Source organism: Cherax quadricarinatus, chromosome 31 (assembly GCF_038502225.1).
Source record: "Cherax quadricarinatus isolate ZL_2023a chromosome 31, ASM3850222v1, whole genome shotgun sequence".
Lineage (NCBI taxonomy): Eukaryota > Metazoa > Arthropoda > Malacostraca > Decapoda > Parastacidae > Cherax > Cherax quadricarinatus.
In genome coordinates, this window is record NC_091322.1 from 23,316,373 (window position 1) to 23,337,020 (window position 20,648).

At 37.6% G+C, this 20,648-nt stretch overlaps 1 protein-coding gene across 3 annotated transcripts in view; it reads left to right on the forward strand.

The window, feature by feature from the left end:
* LOC128697289 (palmitoyltransferase ZDHHC3) overlaps window positions 1–20,648 on the forward strand; it is a 57,113-nt gene that overhangs the window by 4,257 nt on the left and 32,208 nt on the right. For 2 of the 3 annotated variants that reach the window (XM_070090257.1, XM_070090258.1), the window contains 5 exons: window positions 9,775–10,059; window positions 11,029–11,250; window positions 11,817–12,029; window positions 16,051–16,196; window positions 18,208–18,349. In XM_070090257.1, the coding sequence (XP_069946358.1) occupies window positions 9,793–10,059; window positions 11,029–11,250; window positions 11,817–12,029; window positions 16,051–16,196; window positions 18,208–18,349 (990 nt within the window). In that variant the 5' untranslated portion in view covers window positions 9,775–9,792. The remainder of the gene's footprint in view (window positions 1–9,774; window positions 10,060–11,028; window positions 11,251–11,816; window positions 12,030–16,050; window positions 16,197–18,207; window positions 18,350–20,648) is intronic. The other variant, XM_070090259.1, reaches the window with a different exon arrangement.

Consider the following 20,648-nt stretch of genomic DNA (forward strand, 5'->3'; position numbering starts at 1 on the left):
GTCCAGTGACTCTGAAGCTGGTCCTAGTGGCATTAAAAGAAGAAGGGAAGTAACCCCAGAAAAGGACTTGCTACCTCAAGTCCTAATGGAAGGGGATTCCCCTTCTAAACAGTAAGAAGATAATGCTCTCCCCTCCTCCCATCCCATCAATCATCACCAGATCTTCAATAAAAGTAAGTGTCATGTAATTGTGCATGCCTTTTTCAGTTTGTGTGTATTAAAATTAACATTTCATGTGGTAAAAAAAAATTTTTTTCATACTTTTGGGCGTCTTGCACGGATTAATTTTATTTCCATTATTTCTTATGGGGAAAATTAATTCGCATAACGATTATTTCGCATAACGATGAGCCCTCTTGCACGGATTAAAATCGTTAACCGGGGGTCCACTGTATACATATATATACATATATATATATATATACATATATATACATATATATACATATATATATATATATATATATATATATATATATATATATATATATATATATATATACATATATATATATATATATATATATATATATATATATATATATATATATATTATATATATATAATTATGTATATATATATATGTCGTACCGAATATTTAAAACTGGTCAATTAGCAAGAACTCATTTAAAATTAAGTCCTTTCTGAAATTTTCTCTTATACTTTTAAACATATAATTTTTGTCATTAATGTTGATGTAAAAATTTATAATTTTGCACCAAAAGACTCTTAGAAAACTTACCTAACCTTATTATAACAAGAACAATTTATTTTAGCCCAGCATAACTAAATATATTTTAGATTTGTTTACAGTAATTTAATACTAAACGAACACAGTGAAATATATTTTTTTCGTTAGGTTCAGAATGATTTTTGCGAAATTATTGCATACACAAATTTTCGCTTGTCCTATATGGCAAGATGAGCGTTGCTATTTAAGCCAAGATCGCAAGTTCTGCCTATTCAGCACGACATACATACATACATACATATATATATTTATTTTTTTTATTATCACACTGGCCGATTCCCACCAAGGCAGAGTGGCCCGAAAAAGAAAAACTTTCACCATCATTCACTCCATCACTGTCTTGCCAGAAGGGTGCTTTACACTACAGTTTTTAAACTGCAACATTAACACCCCTCCTTCAGAGTGCAGGCACTGTACGTATATATATATATATATATACATGTATTATATATATATATATATACGTATATATATATATATATATATATATATACGTATATATATATATATATATATATATATACATATATATATATATACATATATAAAGTGGACCCCCGCATAACGATGTTAATCCATTCCTGAGAGCTCATTGTTATGCGAAATTATCTTTATGCGAATGAATTTTCCCCTTAAGAAATAATGGAAATCAAATTAATCCATGCAAGACACCCCAAAGTATGAAAAAAAAAAATTTTACCACATGAAATATTAATTTTAATGCACACAAACTGAAAAAGACATGCACAGTTACACGACACTTACCTTTATTGAAGATCTTGTAATGATTGATGGGATGGGAGGAGGAGAGAGTCTTAGTGTTTAGAAGGGGAATCCCCTTCCATTAAGACTTGAGGTGTCAAGTCCTTTTCTGGGGTTACTTCCCTTCTTCTTTTAATGCCACTAGGACCAGCTTCAGAGTCACTGGACTTCTGTCGCACAACATATCTGTCCATAGTGGCCTGTACCTCTCGTTCCTTTATGACTTTCCTAAAGTGTTTCACAACAGTGTCAGTGTAATAGTCACCAGCACGGCTTGCAATAGCTGTGTTAGGGTGATTGTCATCAAAAAAGGTTTGCACTTTAAGCCACATTCCACACATTTCCTTAATCTGTGAAGTAGGCAACTTCTTCAATTTCTCTCTCCCCTCCTCCGAAGCAGTTTCCTCAGGTCTGGCCTCTTGCTGTTGAAGTTGATCTAGCAGCTCATCAGTGGTTAGTTCTTCATTGTCCTCCTCCACCAACTCTTCCACATCATCCCCACTAACCTCCAACCCCAAGGACTTTCCCAATGCCACAATGGATTCCTCAACTGGCATAGGATTCCCAGGGTTAGCCTCAAACCCTTCAAAATCCCTTTGGTCTACACATTCTGGCCACAGTTTCTTCCAAGCAGAGTTCAAGGTCCTCTTAGTCACTCCCTCCCAAGCCTTACCTATAAGGTTTACACAATTGAGGATATTAAAGTGCTCTCTCCAAAACTCTCTTAGAGTCAATTGAGTTTCTGAGGTCACTACAAAGCACCTTTCAAACAGAGCTTTTGTGTGCAGTTTTTTGAAGTTTGCAATAACCTGCTGGTCCATGGGCTGCAGGAGAGGAGTGGTATTAGGAGGCAAAAACTTCACCTTAATGAAGCTCATGTCCCCATAAAGTCGCTCTGCCACGTCTGTAGGATGACCAGGGGCATTGTCTAACACCAGGAGGCACTTAAGGTCTAATTTCTTTTCAGTTAGGTAATCTTTCACATTGGGGGCAAATGCTTGGTGTAACCAGTCATAGAAAAAGTCCCTAGTGACCCATGCCTTACTGTTTGCCCTCCACAGCACACACAAATTAGCCTTGAGGATATTCTTTTGCCTGAACGCTCTGGGAGTTTCTGAGTGATACACTAATAAAGGCTTCACTTTGCAATCACCACTAGCATTGGAACACATCAACAGAGTAAGCCTGTCTTTCATAGGCTTATGTCCTGGGAGTGCCTTTTCCTCCTGAGTAATGTAGGTCCTGCTTGGCATTTTCTTCCAAAACAGGCCTGTTTCATCACAATTAAACACTTGTTCAGGTTTCAGTCCTTCACTGTCTATGTACTCCTTGAATTCCTGCACATATTTTTCAGCTGCTTTGTGGTCCAAACTGGCAGCCTCACCATGCCTTATCACACTATGTATGCCACTACGCTTCTTAAATCTCTCAAACCAACCTTTGCTGGCCTTAAATTCACTCACATCATCACTAGTTGCTGGCATTTTTTTAATTAAATCCTCATGCAACTTCCTAGCCTTTTCACTTATGATCACTTGAGAGATGCTATCTCCTGCTATCTGTTTTTCATTTATCCACACCAATAAGAGTCTCTCAACATCTTCCATCACTTGCGATCTCTGTTTCGAAAACACAGTTGAACCTTTGGCAAGAACAGCTTCCTTGATTGCCGTTTTGTTGGACACAATAGTAGCGATGGTTGATTGGGGTTTACTATACAACCTGGCCAGCTCGGAGACACGCACTCCACTTTCATACTTAGCAATGATCTCTTTCTTCATCTCTATAGTAATTCTCACCCTTATTCCTGTAGGGTTGGCACTAGAAGCTTTCTTGGGGCCCATGGTCACTTATTTTGCAGATAAAATCACCAAAAACACTGTAATAATACGAAATGTTCCGATTGTATGCTTGGATGTTACCGCGGAGGCTGGCTGGTAAACAATGCCACCGGCAGAACATGTGAGGCTGGCTCAGGCCGCACATTAGACGCGTCTCGGACGAATAGCGTTGAGCGGGTTTTTTAGCGGTATGCGAGGCAAAATCTTAGCGATAAAATGTATCGGTATGCGGATTTAACGTTATGTGATGCCAACGGTATGCGGGGGTCCACTGTATATATATATACAGTGGACCCCCGGTTAACGATATTTTTTCATTCCAGAAGTATGTTCAGGTGCCAGTACTGACCGAATTTGTTCCCATAAGGAATATTGTGAAGTAGGTTAGTCCATTTCAGACCCCCAAACATACACATACAAACGCACTTACATAAATACACTTACACAATTGGTCGCATTGGGAGGTGATCGTTAAGCGGGGGTCCACTGTATATATACATACATACATACAGGTACCATCTGACTCACGACCGAGTTCGGTTCTGACCAACCAGTCGTAAGTCGAAATGGACGCAAGTCAAACCTTACTACTGAATATCAACATCACATTTTTGTAACGACTTTATTTTGTTTTATTTTAGTATTTCATTTTTTACTTTACTTTTTATGCTGTTAGTACCGTATTTTATACTGTAAGGTTAAGGATAAACACTGTGTACAACACAAACAGTTGTTTATTTCCCAGAAATCTGGCATACAAAACATGGTCATAATTCGAGTGGTCGTATGTCGAGCAGGTCGTAAGTCGGATGGTAGGTGTGTATGTATGTATGTATATATGTATGTATGTGTGTGTGTGTGTATATATATATATATATATTTTTTATTTTATTTTATTATCACACCGGCCGATTCCCACCAAGGCAGGGTGGCCCGAAAAAGAAAAACTTTCACCATCATTCACTCCATCACTGTCTTGCCAGAAGGGTGCTTTACACTACAGTTTTTAAACTGCAACATTAACACCCCTCCTTCAGAGTGCAGGCACTGTACTTCCCATCTCCAGGACTCAAGTCCGGCCTGCCGGTTTCCCTGAATCCCTTCATAAATGTTACTTTGCTCACACTCCAACAGCACGTCAAGTATTAAAAACCATTTGTCTCCATTCACTCCTATCAAACACGCTCAAGCATGCCTGCTGGAAGTCCAAGCCCCTCGCACACAAAACCTCCTTTACCCCCTCCCTCCAACCCTTCCTAGGCCGACCCCTACCCCGCCTTCCTTCCACTACAGACTGATACACTCTTGAAGTCATTCTGTTTCGCTCCATTCTCTCTACATGTCCGAACCACCTCAACAACCCTTCCTCAGCCCTCTGGACAACAGTTTTGGTAATCCCGCACCTCCTCCTAACTTCCAAACTACGAATTCTCTGCATTATATTCACACCACACATTGCCCTCAGACATGACATCTCCACTGCCTCCAGCCTTCTCCTCGCTGCAACATTCATCACCCACGCTTCACACCCATATAAGAGCGTTGGTAAAACTATACTCTCATACATTCCCCTCTTTGCCTCCAAGGACAAAGTTCTTTGTCTCCACAGACTCCTAAGTGCACCACTCACTCTTTTTCCCTCATCAATTCTATGATTCACCTCATCTTTCATAGACCCATCCGCTGACACGTCCACTCCCAAATATCTGAATACGTTCACCTCCTCCATACTCTCTCCCTCCAATCTGATATTCAATCTTTCATCACCTAATCTTTTTGTTATCCTCATAACCTTACTCTTTCCTGTATTCACCTTTAATTTTCTTCTTTTGCACACCCTACCAAATTCATCCATATATATATATATATACAGTGAACCCCCGGATAACGATATTATTTCAATCCAGAAGTCTGTTTGGGTGCCGTTATAGACCGAATTTGTTCCCATAAGAGATATTGTGAATTAGATTAGTCCGTTTCAGACCCCCACAAATACATACACCTACAAAAGCACTTACAAAAATACACTTACATAATTGGTTGAGTTGGGAGCTGATCGTTATGCGGGGGTCCACTGTATATATATACAGGTCTCCCTCAACATTCACGTTTTCAACTTTCACGGGCTTCACACATTCGCGAATTCCCAACTGCCAAATTCCCAGCCACCAAATTCCCAGCCGCCAAATCATATTTAAGTTTCCCGCCACCTGCGAGTCCCTGCTACCCTCCCTCCAACCCCTGCAACTGGCAGCCAGCACTCCCACCACTCAGTGTGGTGAGTGTTTTGTTTGTTCATTATTTGCTATTAAACTACAGTATAAACAATGTAAACACATTCATGACTGCATATTGGAATGGCTATTAGGACAAGTATTAGACGGTGACATCATGTGTTTACTCTTGAACACTGCAAAGAATCGAACATTTCTGCTATTGCTAATAATAACAATAGTAATAATAATAATAATAATAATAATGATAATAGTAATAATAATAATAATAATAATAATAATAATAATAATAAATACGATATGATTGAAGAAGGAAATTGTACAAAAATACGAGGGAGTGGTTGACACATCGTCAGTGTGACTTTGTTTATGTTGGAGTGAACATTAGTCTCCCTGCTCTTCCAAACATTTCACAATAATTCATTGTGTTTGGTGCTTGTAGATTGAGTGTGACTGGAGTGGTAGAGGCAGTGATTGAGGCAATGGTATTTAATAACATACATGTTAATAATAATACATGTTATTAATAATATGTACTATTATTATTTATAACATGTTATTAAATACATACATGTTAATAATAATACATGTTATTAATAATAACATGTACTATTATTATTTATAACATATATGTTATTAAATACCACTGCCTCAACCGCTGAATTATTGTGAAATGTTTGGAAGAGCAGGGAGACTAATGTTCACTCCAGCATAAACAAAGTCACACTGACGATGTGTCAACCACTCCCTCGTATTTTTGTACAATTTCCTTCTTCAATTATATCGTATTTATTATTATTATTATTATTATTATTATTATTATTATTATTATTACTATTATCATCATTATTATTATTATTATTATTATTATTATTATTATTATTATTATTACTATTGTTATTAGTATTAGCAATAGCAGAAATGTTCGATTCTTTGCAGTGTTTAAGAGTAAACACATGATGTCACCGTCTAATACCTGTCCTAATAGCCATTCTAATATGCAGTCATGGATGGGTTTACATTATTTATACTGTAGTTTAATAGCAAATAATGAACAAACAAAACACTCACCACACTGAGTGGTGGGAGGGCTGGCTGCCAGTTGCGGGGGTCGGAGGGAGGGTAGTAGGGACTCGCATTGGTGGAGGCAGTGGTGGAGTCAAGATAAGATAAGATTTTGTTCGGACTTTTAACCCTGGAGGGTTAGCCACCCAGGATAACCCAAGAAAGTCAGTGCGTCATCGAGGACTGTCTAACTTATTTTCAATGGGGTCCTTAATCTTGTCCCCCAGGATGCGACCCACACCAGTCGACTAACATACATGTTATTAACATACATGTTATTAAATAACATACGTTATTAAAGCATAACATGTATATATTTAGTACAATTTATGACATTTTCGTGTATTTTATGATTATTCATGGTTCAACAAGTTAAGGAAGCAGTATTGTATTATATTTCCCTACAATATATTGGGGCACCAAACATTCATGGTTTTTCAACATTCACGAGGCTCTTGATCCCCTAACCCTCGCAAATGTTGAGGGAGACCTGTATATAAAATATACATACATACATTGGAACCACGGATTTCGTCCATAATTCATTCCAGAAGGTCGGTCTAAATCCGAAATGGATGAAAACCGAAGCAATATTTCCCATAAGAAATAATGTTAATACAATTAATTCGTTCCAGACACCCAAAAAATATTAATAAAAAAATACACTTTTTAACCCTTTCAGGGTCAAGAGGCCCTCTCCTAAACTTTTTCTCAGGGTCGAAAATTTTTCATTATTTTTCTTATGAAAATATAGAGAATCTTTTCCCAATCATAATGACACCAAAAGTATGAAATTTGATGGAAAACTTACTGAATTATGCGAAGTTGGCGGTCTCGACGATGTTTATGCATTGGCGATTTCGCCCACTCTGAGCCCTATTTTTGGCCAATTCCAGTGTACTAGTCAACAAAAATCAGAACAGTTTCACTAGAACTCCATTTTTTCTATCGAATGAGTACAAGAAACCACCCATTTACCGATTTTAACCCTTTGAGAGTTTCGGCCGTACTAGTACGGCTTACGACCCAGGGCTTTTGACGTACTAGTACGCCTAAATTCTAGCGCCCTCAAATCTAATGGGAGAAAGCTGGTAGGCATGCATATGAAAGAATGGGTCTATGTGGTCAGTGTGCACAGTATAAAAAAATCCTTCAGCACACAGTGCATAATGAGAAAAAAAAACTTTGTGTTTTTGGAATAAAACAGTGACTTTGCACTGTATTTTCGTATGGTATTTATTGTTGTATTCTAGTTTTCTTGGTCTCGTTTTATAGAATGGAAGACATATTATGGAAATTGAGATGATTTTGACTGGTTTTACAATGAAAAGTACCTTGAAATTGAGCTCAAAGTAGCAGAAATGTTCAATTTTTACCAAAGTTCAAAAGTAAACAAATCATGCCAAGTGTCCAATACACGTGAACTGGTGAGTCACAAGTGCGCTGATATTATTTATACCATTTCTACACTAATGCAGCAGTCTGCATAACAGTAAATCTTCTATTTTTTGTAAGAATAAAAATTGAAAGTGGAAAGCCAAAGAAATATAAGAGGGGCCTGGGGATGTGACTAACGAACAGAGGAAATGTTATTTTAGTGCCAGGAATGTCTTTCTTGTTTATTCTGGACCCTATTCAGAAATTGGCATCTTTTGAAATTTGTGTGAAATTGGCAAAATTGCTAAATTCTGACCACTGTATTGGATAGTTGAAATCAGTAAATGGGTGGTTTCTTTTACTCATTCAATAGAAAAAATGGAGTTCTAGAGAAATAGTTATGATTTTTGTCGACTAGTATGTACACTGGAATTGGACGAAAATAGGGTTCAAAGTGGGCAAAATCGCCGATGCATAAACACAGTCGAGACCGCTAACTTCGCGAGAGCATAATTCCGTAAGTTTTCCATCAAATTTCATACGTTTGGTGTCATTATGATCGGGAAAAGATTATCTTTTCATAAGTAAAAATCTTTTTTTTTTTTTTTTTAAATTTGGCCGACCCTGAGAACAAGTCTCGGAGAGAGCCTGTCGACCCTCAAAGGGTTAATTATCCAATAAAGTGGTCAGAAATTAGCAATTTTGCCAATTTCACACATTTCAAAAGATGCCAATTTCCAAACAGGATTAAGAGTAAACAAGACAGGCATTCCTGGCACTAAAATAACATTTCCTCTGTTCATTAGTCACATCCCCAGCCCTCTCTTACATTTCTTTTGCTTTCCACTTTGAATTTTTATTCTCACAAAAAAATTGAAGATTTACTGTTATGCAGACCACTGCATTAGTGTAGAAATGGTATAAATAATATCAGCGCACTTGTAAAAGAATATTAGACTCGCCAGTTGACGTGTATTAGATGCATGGCATGATTTGTTTACTTTTGAACTTTGGCAAAAATCGAACATTTCTGCTACTTTGAGCTCAATTTCATGGTACTTTTCATTGTGAAACAAATCAAAATCATCTCAATTTCTGTAATATTTCTTCCATTCTGTAAAATGAGACCAGGAAAGATAGAATACAACCATAAATACCATACGAAAATACAGTGCAAAGTCGCTGTTTTAAGCCAAAAACAGGGTCAAAGTTTTTTTTTCTCATTACACACACACTCACACACTACTCAGTCATAGAGTAGTCAGGCCGTGGAATAGCCTAGAAAGTGACGTAGTGGAGGCGAGAACCATACATAGTTTTAAGGCGAGGTATGATAAAGCTCATGGGGGCAGGGAGAGAGATGACCTAGTAGCAATCAGCGAAGAGGCGGGGCCAGGAGCTATGACTCGACCCCTGCAACCACAAATAGGTGAGTACACATAAAGCTCACAGTTCAGGGAGAGTGACCTAGTAGCGATCAGTGAAGAGGAGGGGCCAGGAGCTCGGACTCGACCCCTGCAACCTCAATGAGGTGAGTACAACTAGGTGAGTACGTACACACACACACACACACACACACACACACACACACACACACACACACACACACACACACACACACACACACACACACACACACTCACTCACTCACACTTACTCACTCACATACATACATACATACATACATATTGTTTATGAACACCATTGCTTATTTTCTTTTTTAAAATTTCACTTTCCTGAACAGGCCACTGAGTGATCCGAGATGTATGAGTCACTGGGTCCAAGAGGGGGTGAAATGGATCCCCACAACAAGTGTATGGGAGGACGCATGTGGTGCGTCTCGGATATATGCGGCATTATTTGTGCCGTGATGACATGGCTGCTAGTTACTTATGCTGAATTTGTGGTTTTTACAGTAACTCTGGGCACTGCAAATTATCCCATTTATACAACTTTCAATCTTCTACTTTTCAACATTTTTGCATTCCTTGCTCTATCTTCACATGCAAGGGCCATGTTTACTGATCCGGTAAGTTAGAAATTGAAAAGGAATTTTATGGTAAGTTGATTTGAGTATTTACCCAATATAGGTATAATGTAGATGGCATGGAAATGAATGGAAAATGATAGACAAGTAAAATTATATGATTATAAAATATAAATCAAGGTAAATTATGAAATACAGTTTATACAAATAAACAATATAATTCATGGAAGAACTTGTTACATAGATATATTACTTGTTTGCATAGACTTTAATTAGACATTTGAATAATGGGATTGACTTGAAATATTCAGACTGCACACTTTAAAGTGTGGACTAGGGAAGTATGGTTCAGTGTGTGATAATTTACAAAGGAAAATCTATGAAGGTCAGGGAAACCTGAAAGCCAATACTCACCCTTATTTTATATTATTTACCTGTCAGTTGTTGTTTGTAGTGACCTTGGGGGTGAACAGGAACATCAAGACTTGTACAGTATTAATGTTTTTTTCCTGTTCAATTTTTCCCTCATTTTCCCCATTAAGTATTCCTAGGTAAATTTTTAACTGTAGCAAACTGCTTTGACTGCTTTTATGTTTATATATGTATTAGTTTTTAAAAGCTGTTATTTCCTGTTGTCTGTCCTGCACTGCAATTTATTGAGCTTAAAAATGTTGCTTCTCCTTTTGGCATATTTTAATTTTTACCCATCACTGTACTGAAATTGGTTGTGTGTGAAGGGCAGAGGGTTTTTTCAAAGTTGTTTAAGAAAATTGTTTTTGTATACACATTAAATTATATAGAACTTGTGGGTTGCCTCTTCTTGTCTCTACCTAGTGACTGATTTAGTAGTTCTCTCCTGTATTTTTGTTAAGTAACGTAACAGACTGATCTATTAAAAATATATTAGTTATTACCTTGCATAATTTACCAGAAAGATGTATTGGTAACTTATACTGTTATTGTTGCTTTAATATTATTAATCCAAGGATTTTTTTGTTTTGTTTTGAGCAGGGTGCTGTACCAAAAGGTAATGCTACAAGGGAAAACATTCAGCGAATGGGGCTTCGGGAAGGCCAAGTGATTTTCAAATGCCCAAAATGCTGTAGCATTAAGCCTGAGCGAGCCCACCACTGTTCTGTGTGCCAGCGGTGTATCCGTAAAATGGATCACCATTGTCCCTGGGTCAACAACTGTGTTGGAGAAAACAATCAGAAGTTTTTTGTGCTCTTCACAGTAGGTCATACATAAGTCTGAATAGGTTGAGTTTACTCATATTCTTGTTGTAACATTAATATATGACAATATCTCTTAAGTTTTAAGTGATTTTACTTATTCAATAGAGAAATCAACTAGGTTATATTAATTTTTTTTTTTAAATTCATCAGCTTTTCTTCTATTTTCCAATATTCTTGGCATTTAATAATAAATTTATTTTTATTGTTGACCTACATCATATCTTGGTAAACTTGATGCATTGCTTTATACTGTCAACTGTAAAATTGTTTTCCTGAATTTATGTTTTAAATCTGATGTTTATCAAATGTAACAATTCACAATTACCTTTTTTTTTTTGTGAATAGTCAAGTATCTTTTATATCCATGTGCATATGAAGTAAATCAGAAATTATTTTCACTATAAATTAAGGGCCTGTAAATAGAGTAAACAATATCTTCATTTTAATGTGTTTGCCTTTACATTAAAAAGATATTGATATTTATGATTACTTAAAATGTAAAGACTGTTTAAACCATTTTCAATTTGTTTTGCTTTGAAGTTAAAATGGCATTACCTTCCCCAGTTCTACATTGCTCTGCTGAGCCTCCATGGTCTCTTCCTGGGCATTTACCAGTTCGTAATCTGCGTCAAGAGTGAGTGGCGTGAATGCTCCTCATTCTCCCCTCCTGCAACAGTTGTCCTCTTGCTGTTCCTAATTTTTGAGAGTTTGCTTTTTGCTATTTTTACTGCAGTAATGTTTTTCACGCAAGTTAATGCTATCTGGAATGATGAAACGGTGAGTGAAACTATGTACTGTAGTTACTAAACTTCCTCCACCTCCTATGTTTTAACCCATGGGGTAGATTATAATATATATATATAATTAGAGTATACAGTGGAACCTCAGTATGCAACCTTAATTCATTCCAGAAGGCTGTTCGAGTGCCGCTCCGTTTGAGCATTGAACAAGTTCTTCCCAACCAATTTTCTGTTTGGTTGGCTGTTATCACTAATTGTCATAGGACCCACGGTGACTTATTTATACAAATAATACAAAAAAAAATGCAAAGAAACACTAAATAGTTTACAGTGAAATTCTGGCAGGTTGTATTTGTTGGGTTGAGTGCTGAGCTTTGTTCGAGTAGGGAGCTGGTCGTATACTGAGGTTCCACTGTAGTTTTTTGGGGGAAAATGATTGACATTTATATTGTAGTAAATGCATATACAATTGCTTATTCTTTTTCCATTTTTTTTCTATTTTTACAAAAGCTGCATCTGCAGCCATAGGCATGAGCAGAAAAATATACTGTATTGCCAGTGAGCCAGACTGTATGCTGAAAAATGAGATGTTTTCTTTTTCCAGCACTACATTTATCATTATCAAGTTAATAATCACATCTTATTTATCAGTCTTCTCCATTCCTCTTCCATACAGTTGTATATGGGTATGTGAATTTCACGTGCTTAATTAAAAGAGCCTTTTGTGAGTGATAGTGAGGTAATATTTTAATGGTCAGCTCATGATTATTTTCATGGGAGAATAGAGACTTGGTTATACAGCACATTGGGAATGAGAGGCATGAGGGGGTAATCAAGTTTGATCTGAATTAAAATCCCTTCCATGGTATCAAGGTGCCATCCGAAAAGGTTTAATTAAAAGAAACCTTTGTAACAACTAGCAAGGTAACATTATTGATTATCAAGTAAGAAATACAGAAATCTTCTTTCTAGAAACTGGCCGCATCCCACTGAGGTACGGTGGCCCAACAAGAAAAACAAAAGATTCCCTTTTTAAATTTAGTAATGTATACAGGAGAAAGGTTTACTAGCCCCTTGCTCCCAGCATTTTAGTCATCTCTTACGATATACATGGCTTAGGGAGGAAGAATTCTGTTCCACTTCCCCATAGAGACGAAATAAACAAGAACTAGTAGGGAAATAGAAGGAAACCCAGAGGGGTATGTATATATATGCTTGTACATGCATGTGTAATGTGACCTAAGTGTAAGTAGAAGTAGCAAGACATACATGAAATCTTGCATGAAAATACAGAAATAACAAAAACAAATAGAAATAAAATGGTTTTGTTACCAATGTCATATTCTGGTAAGCTGATAGTGTATTCTCATGTTTTTTAATTTTAGTGCTTATAATGCTGAATATAACTTTAGAATATAGATTTTTGCTGACACTTACCATTGTTTTCATTTTGAATTGAATTGATCTTTCAAATAATTAGTAATCATGCTGAGTAACGTACAGGAGGGCCCCACTTTACGGCACGTCGCTTTACAGCATTTTGCTAATACAGTGGACCCCCGCATAACGATTACCTCCGAATGCGACCAATTATGTAAGTGTATTTATGTAAGTGCATTTGTACGTGTATGTTTGGGGGTCTGAAATGGACTAATCTACTTCACAATATTTCTTATGGGAACAAATTCGGTCAGTACTGGCACCTGAACATACTTCTGGAGTGAAAAAATATCGTTAACCGGGGGTCCACTGTACAGCGCTTTTCATTTATACCCATTCTTCGTTTATTCAATATTCTTTCTTTCTTTCAACACACCGGCCGCATCCCACCGAGGCGGGGTGGCCCAAAAGGAAAAACGAAAGTGTCTCCTTTTACATTTAGTAATATATACAGGAGAAGGGGTTACTAGCTCCTTGCTCCCGGCATTTTAGTCGCCTCTTACAACACGCATGGCTTACGGAGGAAGAATTCTGTTCCACTTCCCCATGGAGTTTATTCAATATGCATACAATAAATATATTCACCACTCACTATAAGCTAAGTATGAAAATATTTTAAGGTATACACAGTTACATACAGTGTTGCCACATGGTAACTATGATAGGTCAGCACATACAATGTTCCCACATGGTAGCTATAGTAGGTCAATGCATACAGTGTTTTCACATGGTAGATATGGTAGGTCAACACACACAGTGTTCCCACATAGTACTTATAGCAGGTCAACAAACACTGCTACATATGTTCATTTCAAAATTTTGCATGACCTGCCATAAATGACCTTTTGGTCAAAGTTCCGTGACCTGTATATATGGAACCATTTGAGCTATAAACTTGGGGGGGAAAAAAAATCTCATTTTCTCACTGAAAGTTATGAGTGTGCCAATTCTGAAGAAAATCGGAGAGGTGCCATGAAAAAATTGCAAAATTTTGGTTGAACCAACATGGAATGTCTCGTGTATTTTTTAGGCTTAGCTCTATTGCTCAATTAACCCTTTCAGGGTCGGCAGGCCCTCTCCTAAACTTGTTCTCAGTGTCGGAAATTTTTCGAAAAAAAAAAAAAAATTCTTATGAAATGATAGAGAATCTTTTTCCGATCATAATACACCAAAAGTATAAAATTTGATGGAAAACTTACGGAATTACGCTGTTGCGAAGTTAGCAGTCTTGCCGATGTTTATGCATCGGCGATTTCGCCCACTTTGAGCCCTATTTTCGGCCAACTCCAATGTACCAGTCGACAAAAATAGTAACTATTTTGCTAGAACTCCATTTTATCTATCGAATGAGTACAAGAACCCACCCATTTACAGATTTCAACTATCCAATAAAGTGGTCAGAAATTGGCAATTTTGCCAATTTCACACAAATTTCAAAAGATGCCAATTTCCAAATAGGGCCCAGAATAAACAAGACAGACATTCCTGGCACTAAAATAACATTTTCTCTCTTCATTAGTCACATTCCCAGGCCTCTGTTACATTTCTTTTGCTTTCCACTTTGAATTTTTATTCTCACATAAAATAGAAGATTTACTGTTATGCAGACTACTGCATTAGTGTAGAAATGGTATAAATAATATCAGCGCACTTGTGAAAGAATATTAGACTCACCAGTTGACATGTACTGGATGTGTGGCATGATTTGTTTACTTTTGAACTTTGGCAAAAATCGAACATTTTCGCTACATTGAGCTCAATTGCAAGGTACTTTTTGTTGTGAAACCAATCAAAATCATGTCCGTTTTTGTAGTATATCTTCCATTCTATCAAATGAGACCAAAAAAAACAAGAATACAACCATAAAAACATACAAAAATACACCGCAAATTCATTGCTTTACACCATGGTCATTGTTTTTTCTCATGCACTGTGTGCTGCACGATTTTTTTTTTATATAGTGCACACTTATCACACAGACCTTTTCTCTCATGTGTAGGCCCAAATTTACTGGTCACAACTCATCTGAGTGAGCTGAGCTCATGGCGGCCAACACTGGCTTCACAGCCACCTTATCTTTTATGGACGTTGTACGGCGTATGTGCTTTACACAACGAGAAGCCTTTCTTTTATTCATTGGAACCATGGCTAGGGCTAAAAGTGAGCAGGTTATAACAATAAATGGAGAAAAAGAAATTGGAATGACTCTTTCAGCAAGTAGTGCCACCAAACAGGAGCGGCAGGTTTATGTGGCAACCCCGGAATTTTGAAATTATGCTAGCCGAAATTAGTGCTGGATTACTGATGGAACCAGATTACTGATTGCCGGACTAGTGATGGCCGACCTGTATATAATAGCGTAAACATGTTATCAGGCTTTTATATGCATTTGAAAGTGAAAAAAAAAAGCTGTTTCACTTTACAACAATTTTCATTTTTGCAGCAGTAGCCTGGAACCTAACTTGCTGTATAAGTAGGGTGCTCCTGTATAAAATAATCATAAAATAAGATACTCTTAACTCAGTATTATTATTACTATTGTTAATCTTAATCTTATTGTTATTATTATTTTTATTGATATTTTGTTTTTATTATTTTTATTTTTATTATTTTCACAGGGTATTGAGCAATTGAAGAAAGAGCAGGCCAGTTGGGAGAAAAAGTCACGATGGCGAAGCATCCAAGCAGTATTTGGTCGATTTTCTCTCACATGGTTCAGCCCATTCACAACGCCACCTCTGCCAACAAAAACTCACTCTTACATGTATGCAGTATAGCTTCTTTATAGTTGCTGTCAATAACTCCATGAGGTTACAGAGAATAATCATCGAGTCATGAGTCAAATTTGGGTGCTTGACAAAGTCGGGTCATAGCTTCATCATACTTGCTCAGACGTATACTATGGTATGTTCGTTGGTCCTATGGTCACCCAGAAAATCATGCTCTATATTATGAGCAGAGGTAACAAGTCATCGTCATGTCGATGTGTAAAAGATTGTGACATCCTTAGGGCATATGAATCCCTTAGTTGAAATCGTCGATATTGAGTGTGGTGGGGCAAGTGTTATGCTTTGATGGTGTAGACAGTCACAGTCCTGATGAATATTGCAACCATACTCAAATCACATTTGAAGTACTTAACTAAAATGTGGTCGGATTTTATTCTTTCTTGTCGTGTCATGATGTGTGTATAAATACAGTAGGGCCCCAACTTATGATAATATTTTCCTGAAACTTCAAGTGTTGGGTACTCAGAACCTATTTTCCTATAGATATCCATGGTATAATCAGAGATGTGTTTCCGAGCCATAATGTTCCTCATTTAATTTCCTTTATTTCTTTTAACTAAGAATATATATCCCATGTAATTTACTTTCAGTTCTATTCATTTTCACTTACAAATGGTATTAAACATTAATTAATTTATAAATGTTAATTAAATAGAGCAGCAATACAGTAAACCTGACAGTACATATGTGTAGGGGCAGTAAGCAACAGCTGAAATGTCTAAGAGGGAGGGGAAGACAGAAGGATGAGGTTAGGGTAGTGGAAGGGGGGATGGGGGATGGGAGGGGATAGGACCAAAGAGGGGAGGGAATGAGTAATAGATATACAGTGGAACCTCAAATTTCGAACGTATCGCTTATCAAACTCTTCGAAAATAGAACCCTTTTTTCGAACCAACTTTGTCCCTATTATTGAACTCGCCCCTATTTTCAAACCGCTGGGTACCGGACCTGTCCGGCAGCCCGCTCTGTCTGCGTCCCCACGCAGGTGTCATGAGCCAGTCTGGTTTTGTTGATGCTTGAGTGAACACTAACCTGCTCTCTCATTCAAACATTTTATGATTATTTCATTGTTTTTAGTGCTTGTGGAACTGTGAAATAAGCTACAATGTGCCCAAAGAAACTTGCTAGTGGTATCCCTGTGGTAAGAAAGTGAGAAACACCATAGATGTGAAGAAGGAAGTAATACAGAAGTGGAATGATGTCCAAATGTTTGTGGAGAAGTACCACCCTGAGCATGCTGAAACAAGCCATCTTTGCAACAAGTTCAGTGACAGAACCATATTCCATTTTAGGGAAATCTTAAAGAGGCACCAGAAACAGAGGACTGTGGAAAGTTATTTTGTGAGACAGGGGTCCAGTGACTCTCAAGCTGGTCCTAGTGGCATTAAAAGACAGAAGGGCAGTAATCCCAGAGAGGACTTTGGTACCTGAAGTCCTCATGGAGGGGGATTCTCCTTCCAAACACTAACCCCAACTCCCTCTCTCCTCCTCCCTATCTTCCAGTTGCCATCACCAATCTTCAGTAAAGGTAAGTAAAATGTTATTTTGTATGTTTATTTAAATTTATTAATACATAATCAAACACTATATTTGTTGTGTGTATGTAAAACTATAATCTCTATAAAATTATTTTTTTTGTGAATATTTTTGGGTTTCTGGAACGGATTAATTTTATTTCCATTATTTCTTATGGGAAATATTGCTTTGCTTTTCAGACTTTTTGAATTTAGAACTAACTCCTGGAACGGATTAAGTTCGATATTTCAGGTTCCACTGTATAGGGTGGGAAGATATTAGTGAGTGTTTGAGGCAGGGTGTGGCATGAAGGTTTGTGCCTCTTCCACTGAACATCCCAAGTATGTGAAAGCAGTTTGGAGCTCCCATAGCCTAACCAAACCCATAAGATAATCATGAATATTAAATCTGTGACTATTAATCTCTGACATAAGAGCTCTCCATTTGTTTTTTCTTTTTCCCCTTCAACAGCCATCTGCCAAGGCAGGATGACCCAAAGAGGAAAACACACTCACCATCATTTATTCAATCACTGTCTTGCCAGAAGTGCATTGACATCACAATTCAGAGTTCCCTCCGACTGCACCATCCCCACTTCCCCTTCAGAGTGCAGGTACTTCCCTTCTTACATCCATGACTCAAGTCTGGCTAACTGGTGTCCCTGAATCTCTTTATTAAAATTACCTTGCTGACAGCAACAGCACATCCATTGAAAGCCACTTGTTCCCATGCACTTCTATTAAACACACTCACACAAGCCCACTGGTTTCTCAAGGCCCTAAAACTCAAAGGCTATTTTACCCCCTCCCTCCCATTCCTAGGATGACCTCTACCCATCCTATATTCTTTCCCAGGTTAATGCATCCTCTTTGTCATCCTGTCTCTTTCCATCCTCTGTGTGCCCAAACCTCCTCAACACTCCCTCCTCTGCCGTTTGAATTATTCCCTTGGTGACCCCTCTCCATCTTTTTAATCTCCATGCTCCGAATTCTCTGGATTATAGTCACACCACACAACACTCTCAAACACGACATCTCCACTGCCTCTAGCCTCCTTGCTGCAGCATTCAAAACCTGTGCTTCATACCCATATATCAGTGTTGGTCCCACTATACTCTGGTTCATTATCTCTTTTACCTCCATATTTGAACTTTGCACAGATGCCTCAACACACCCACCTTTTTTTCTCTTCATCTTCTTTTATGGAATCATCATCTGACATGTCCACTCTCAAATATCTGAATATATCCATCTCTTTCATAGTCTCTCCAGTCTTATATTCACTTTTATCATCACCTGAACTTTGTATTACCCTCGTCACAGTGCTCTTTTCTATGTTTATTTTTAATTTCCCTCTTTACAAACCCTCCTAAATTTGTCTACCAATCTTTGCAGTATATCCTCAGAATCCCCAGAAGAACAGTGCCATCATCGAAGAGCAACTGTGACAACTCCCACCTTGTACCAGCGCCAAGATCTTTTAATCCCACTCCCTTTCCCAGTACTGTACATTAGCATTCACTTCTTTTTAAACTCCATCTATAAATATGTTATACAACATTTACAAATTCTGCCACGTGAATCTCCTATCCACTCATTCATATGCCTTTTTTAAATCCATAAATGCAAAAAAACAGCTCTTTACTTTTATGTACTCCTCACTTATATGATTCTCCATAAACTCTCGTTCTACCTTCAGTGTAAACACCTGTTCTACACATGCTCCTCTGCAATCTTGTGTCCTATCTTACCACTAACCATTTCATTAATAATTCTACTGTAAACTTCACCTGGTATACTCAAGAGTCTTAGCCCCTTCTAATTCTTACATTTTCTCTTGTCCCCTTTTCCTTTATAAAAGGAAACTATGCATGCTTTTAAAATGCCAGTCCTCTATATCTTTCTTTCTTTCAACACACCAGCCGTATCCCACCGAGGCGGGGTGGCCCAAAAGGAAAAACGAAAGTTTCTCCTTTTACATTTAGTAATATATACAGGAGAAGAGGTTACTAGCCCCTTGCTCCCGGCATTTTAGTCGCCTCTTACAACACGCATGGCTTACGGAGGAAGAATTCTGTTCCACTTCCCCATGGAGATAAGAGGAAATAAACAAGAATAAGAACTAGAAAGAAAATAGAAGAAAACCCAGAGGGGTGTGCATATATGTGCTTGTACATGTATGTGTAGTGTGACCTAAGTGTAAGTAGAAGTAGCAAGACGTACCTGAAATCTTGCATGTTCATGAGACAGAAAAAAGGACACCAGCAATCCTACCATCATGTAAAACAATTACAGGCTTTCGTTTTACACTCACTTGGCAGGACGGTAGTACCTCCCTGGGCGGTTGCTGTCTACCAACCTACTACCTATAATCCTCTATATATATATATATATTTTTTTTTTTTCAACAAGTCGGCCGTCTCCCACTGAGGCAGGGTGACCCAAAAAAGAAAAAAAATCCCCAAAAAGAAAATACTTTCATCATCATTCAACACTTTCACCACACTCGCACATTATCACTGTTTTTGCAGAGGTGCTCAGAATACAACAGTTTAGAAGCATACACATATAAAGATACACAACATATCTCTCCAAACTACACATTCCCAAACTCATCCACTAACCTTTGCAATTTTTCTTTAGAATCTCCCATAAGCACAGTATCATCAGCAAAAAGTAACTGTGTCAATTCCCATTTTGAATTTGATTCCCCATAATTTAATCCCACCCCTCTCCCAAACACCCTAGCATTTACTTCCTTTACAACCCCATCTATAAATATATTAAACAACCATGGTGACATTACACATCCCTGTCTAAGACCTACTTTTACCGGGAAGTAGTCTCCCTCTCTTCTACACACCCTAACCTGAGCCTCACTATCCTCATAAAAACTCTTTACAGCATTTAATA